This window comes from Tachysurus vachellii, chromosome 11, assembly GCF_030014155.1.
Source record: "Tachysurus vachellii isolate PV-2020 chromosome 11, HZAU_Pvac_v1, whole genome shotgun sequence".
In the NCBI taxonomy this organism is placed as follows: domain Eukaryota; kingdom Metazoa; phylum Chordata; class Actinopteri; order Siluriformes; family Bagridae; genus Tachysurus; species Tachysurus vachellii.
In genome coordinates, this window is record NC_083470.1 from 26,552,463 (window position 1) to 26,557,462 (window position 5,000).

Genomic DNA, 5,000 nt, shown 5'->3' on the forward strand with positions numbered 1-5,000 from the left:
GTGACCATTATATACTGTACAGTTTGCTATAAAGCAGGAACATAGACACCTAGTAAACATAGCTAATGCTGTGTATAGATAGACGATTAAATCATTTTCTGTGGCTTAACAAATAAATTGTGTGGTTTAAAAGTTGTATTTTATGCTAAACGCTACAAAAGGAAGGAGATCGTTATGACGTTAGATTTGCAACCAGCTGATCAAATTTCCCATCAAGTCCAAACTTGCTGATCCAGAGATGCCTGTTTTGAATGATGTTAGTTCCTTGTAACTGATGAAATAAAGCAAGTTCTCGGTAGAGAACTCCGACGACGAGACCTTTCCTTCGGAACCCGTTAATCTGATGCTTCGTGAACTTTCCATGATCGCTCGTCTGTGCTGATTTGAAGAAGGAGGAAGTAGCGCACTATGTTCTCTAAGACCCATCTGTGACCCTCGAACTGTCTCAGTAATCATCAATCTTGTAGTTATAGTTGTAATCCAACGAGTCTGTGATCTCGAGCTCCGGTTGGGTAGAGTTCTCCTCCTCAGTCAGAAATGAGTCATACCACGATGTGAAGTTCTCTGAGACCAGATAAACCGTGTTTGTTGTGGTGGGGCTGGGGGTGGTGGTGGGCTCAGTGGTAGTTGGTGGCAGTGTCGTCGTCACGCTCGTCGTAGTTGACATCCTGGCCAGCAGTCTTTCTTGCCGCAACCGACGAATCTTCATGAGCCTTTGGCGCCGCAGACGGGTTCGGTCGTTATATCCAACTTCACCTTTAGGAATCTGGTTGCTGATCCTTCGGTCACCGCGGAAGGTTAACTGACTGCTTTTTCCGGGGTTGAGCAGTCGGATGGGCTTGTTACCGTGAAGAGCCATAATCTCTCTGATGCGGTCCCAGTTCGATTTGTTTAGCTCAAAGCTGCACGGAGTGGCTCCATTTTCAAAACCCACCACACACATTCGGCTCATGGAGGAATGACCCCTGGCCTTTGCCGTCACCTGATACTCACCAGGATTCAGCATGCGCCAGTAATCACCAGCCTCACCTGAAAGAGGACATTTAAGACATTATTAGTCTAATAGTATTCAGACATTTTCTTATATTACCAGGTAAGTTTTTCATGGACCTCTAATTTCGCCTTGCAAAGTAAATACTTTTATGACATGGTGCACAAGGTGATGTCCAAGCAAAACTATTGATCTACAGGTCTCACCTGTGGTGACATCATGATTGACTCCTTCCACAGAGATACTGGCATTTGCAATGGGGTTCCCCTCCTTGTCTAGGACAACCCCTTTTATCCCCCGGAGCGCCTGAAAACAATAAACGATAAGGTTCTGATGATGCTGTAAGGTTTATTTGTCTGAGCTACACTATAGTTATTAAGATCTGTTTAAAAATATTGAAGGCTACATGATCTCTTGGGAAGATCACTACCTCACCTGAGCCATGAGAGTCAGCATAGCCTCTCTGTTGTTCTCCCACTCTCTTAAAAGCTCACTCTGATGGGGATACTTATCACAGCCCAGGAAGATTGACAACTCAAAACAGTTAGTATGAAGGTAGCTGAAATCATTCATACCTGAAAAAAAGGATGAAAATGCACAATTGGTACTTTTAGATAACATCCAGGGTCAAACGTTTTTGTACAAACCCCTTGGTACTGGCTGGTCATGGCCCTGATTATATCAAGGATGTGGAAATGATGCAATACTCACTTCCTGAAATGGGATTCCATTTGGCACGATTGACGATTCCAATCCCACCCGTGGGGTCCTCGGTATGACACCCACCTCGGAACCTGTGGGTCATTGTGCGGTGAGTAGAAGCATAAGATATGGCCAACCAGCGGAACAAAGACTGGTCCTCAACCATCCTGATCTCGTCTGGTTCTGCCTGTCCATAGCCTTGCTCATAGCCTTCCTCTTGGTGCCCTTCTTCTTGATGCCCTTCCTGATACCCTCCATGGTATCCTTCATGGTATCCCTCATGGTAGCCTTCAGAGTATCCCTCATGATGGTATCCCTGGTTCTCCTGATTATGGTATTCTTGGTTTTCTTGATGATGTCCATAATTTTCTTGATGGTAGCCGTAGTTCTCTTGATGGTAACCGTGACCTTCGTGATGCTCACCATAGCGCTCTTGATGATACCCGATGTGGAGGTATGGATTTGATTCTGGTTCTTCTTCTTCCTCATATTGGCGCTTGCGACGATTAGCCCTGTGGTTCAGCTTCTTCTCAAGTTCCTCAGACTCTTTGGTGAGGCGACGCATGTCGAAGGGGTAGGTTACCAACCTCTCTCCACCTTGTAAGTTGGCTCCTAAGACAAATGGGTGACTTTCCATCCAGGAGATGAGGGCCCGTGTCTCCACTGCTAGCTACACAATACCCAATTAAAAGGAAATAAAGTTTCTACACTGTTATATCGTTCAATACAGATGTTACATGGAATACTTACTTACTTAATGTCTGTTAGAAGCTTTGTATTATTTGTAACATTGCACTTACAGGTCCATTTTCAGCCAGGTAGCCATCAGGAATGGGCACATGGTGATTTGGGGTCACTTTGGGCACCATCCCCTTGTCCTGTGCATTCCAGTACACAGTGTTGAGGTCTGGAAAGTTCTGGAAGATGTCATGTCCATCCTCGGTCCAGTGGCCCAGCGTCCAGCTGCCCAGCTCAGACCCCTGAGACAAAAAAAATAACTTTATAGCTGTACTCCAGCTTTCTCTGTCACAACTGGAAGGTAGTTTAATTTCCAGAACTGAGAGAACTGACCTCAGTTTAGCAAATTAAATTAACTTTTATTATTAGCTTGTTAGCATCGACCTCAGGATTTATGCAAATCTGCTTAACCATCTACACAAACCTTCTCGAAAGCTGTCACATGACCATCGGGGTTAACCGAGGGTACAAGGTGAATGCGTATTCCGTCCACCAGGGTGCGCACTCTGGGGTTTCCATCTTTGTACTCTTTACAGAGGTACTGCATAAGCAGCAGCAGCAGTTCTCTGCCCAGAGCCTCGTTACCGTGGTAACCAGCTGTGTAGCGGAACTCTGGTTCACCTGTCGAGAAGGTAACATGAAGGCAAGGGTGTAAATATGTCTAAGATTCACTAATTGACTTGAATTAAATGAATTATTATTCTGGAACCTCTCACCCGTCTCATGGATCCCAGGGTTATCGGTGACCTCCATGGCGTAGATATCAAGTCCTTTTGAACTCTTGCCCAGGCTGTACAACCTGGTGATGTTGGGACACTCGTCTGAAATGGACTTCATGAACTGCAAAATTAAACACACATTTACCCAATCAAATTGATTCTGGCTGAAAACATGGTGAGAAATTCCATACTCTTTACTTCCCCTTAAACACTTCAGAGTAAGGTTCTGTGCCTCACCTTCTCCATGTCCAGGTAATTGTGGTACGTGTAGTCCAGGTCGTCTCTCTGCGTCACCTCGTTCTGCCTCTGGCTCTCAGTGAAAGGGTCTGTATCACATGATAACAATAAAATAACAACTATTCCCCATAGTAATGCCCTGACGATCCCTATAATAAACTGTGTGGATGTTATTGTTATATTCTTGTATCTCATAATCGTCGTCGTTATTTAATCATAATTTAAATGCAGGTTAAATTCATTTTCAACATTTTTTTAAGTTCATGTGCTTACTTTATTCTAATAATAAAAAGATGAATGATAAAAATATTCGTTCGTTCGTTCGCTTTCTACCGCTTATCCGAACTACCTCGGGTCACGGGGGGCCTGTGCCGGGGATCTCAGGCGTCATCGGGCATCAAGGCAGGATACACCCTGGACGGAGTGCCAACCCATCACAGGGCACACACACACACTCTCATTCACTCACACAATCACACACTACGGACAATTTTCCAGAGATGCCAATCAACCTACCATGCATGTCTTTGGACCGGGGGAGGAAACCGGAGTACCCGGAGGAAACCCCCGAGGCACGGGGAGAACATGCAAACTCCACACACACAAGGTGGAGGCGGGAATCGAACCCCAAACCCTGGAGGTGTGAGGCGAACGTGCTAACCACTAAGCCACCGTGACCCCCTGATAAAAATATGATAATTATCAGTATTAGTAGTGTTGGTAGAGTGGTTGATGTTGCTCACCAGGCACCGTGCAGCCCAACACCTCCATCCTCATGCATGCCGTTCCGTTCCAGCTCTGGGGAAGGATGCGGATGTAACGCGCCACCACCGGATCCATGAACTGAGACATCACAGGGGTGTGTTTATCAGAGTTCCCGAAGAATAGCTGAGAAAGAATCAGATGGTTGAGTGGAAGGATAATATCTTTCCCTCAAAAAACAGATTGCTAGAAGTTGTTAAGCGTTAAAAATGCTTATGGTGAAATAATCAAGATTGTGATCTCCACAGATCTGGTAACGTACCCATTCTGAGTATCCGTCGTGCAGCACAGTCCACTCTCTACTGTCGTTACTGAAGGCCACGTAGTAGGACGTGACGTAATCGTTTCTAAAAGATTAAACAATACAAAAAGTTTAAAGACGTCTTTTATGTACTTTTGGAGAATAAACCGGTTTCTTAGAAATCGTCTCACTCGACCGGGTCGTCTCGGCCCTGTGTGATGACTCCGGTAAACTCTGTGAGCGTGCGAGTGTCCAGTTCGATCCAGTGGGCTTTATCGTCGGGGTTCGCGCACCACGCTCCTCCGTTCATGTCATACTCGTCTGCTGATGCCTGAGGAAACGTGTCGATTATTTAGACACAAAGTGACGCACTTCCTGTTTAAAACACATGGGGGAAGTCGTGGCCTAATGGTTAGAGAGTTTGACTCCTAACCCTAAGGTTGTGGGTTTGAGTCTCGGGCTGGCAATACCACGAATGAAGTGCCCTTGAGCAAGGCACCGAACCCCCCCCAACTGCTCCCCAGGCGCCGCAGCATAAATGGCTGCCCACTGCTCCGGGTGTGTGTTCATGGTGTGTGTGTGTGTGTGTTCACTGCTGTTTGTGTGCACT

At 45.9% G+C, this 5,000-nt stretch overlaps 1 protein-coding gene across 1 annotated transcript in view; it reads right to left on the reverse strand.

Moving 5' to 3' along the window:
- The window catches only part of aebp1b (AE binding protein 1b), a 22,494-nt gene that overhangs the window by 501 nt on the left and 16,993 nt on the right, over positions 1–5,000 (reverse strand). Inside the window, exons 12-22 of the mRNA XM_060880985.1 lie at positions 4,582–4,721; positions 4,412–4,496; positions 4,131–4,275; positions 3,388–3,476; positions 3,148–3,271; positions 2,856–3,052; positions 2,494–2,673; positions 1,703–2,363; positions 1,427–1,566; positions 1,198–1,297; positions 1–1,029 (exon numbers count right to left, since the gene is read on the reverse strand). The exon at positions 1–1,029 is cut by the window's left edge and continues 501 nt beyond it. Of these exons, the coding sequence (XP_060736968.1) occupies positions 446–1,029; positions 1,198–1,297; positions 1,427–1,566; positions 1,703–2,363; positions 2,494–2,673; positions 2,856–3,052; positions 3,148–3,271; positions 3,388–3,476; positions 4,131–4,275; positions 4,412–4,496; positions 4,582–4,721 (2,445 nt within the window). The 3' untranslated portion in view covers positions 1–445. The remainder of the gene's footprint in view (positions 1,030–1,197; positions 1,298–1,426; positions 1,567–1,702; positions 2,364–2,493; positions 2,674–2,855; positions 3,053–3,147; positions 3,272–3,387; positions 3,477–4,130; positions 4,276–4,411; positions 4,497–4,581; positions 4,722–5,000) is intronic.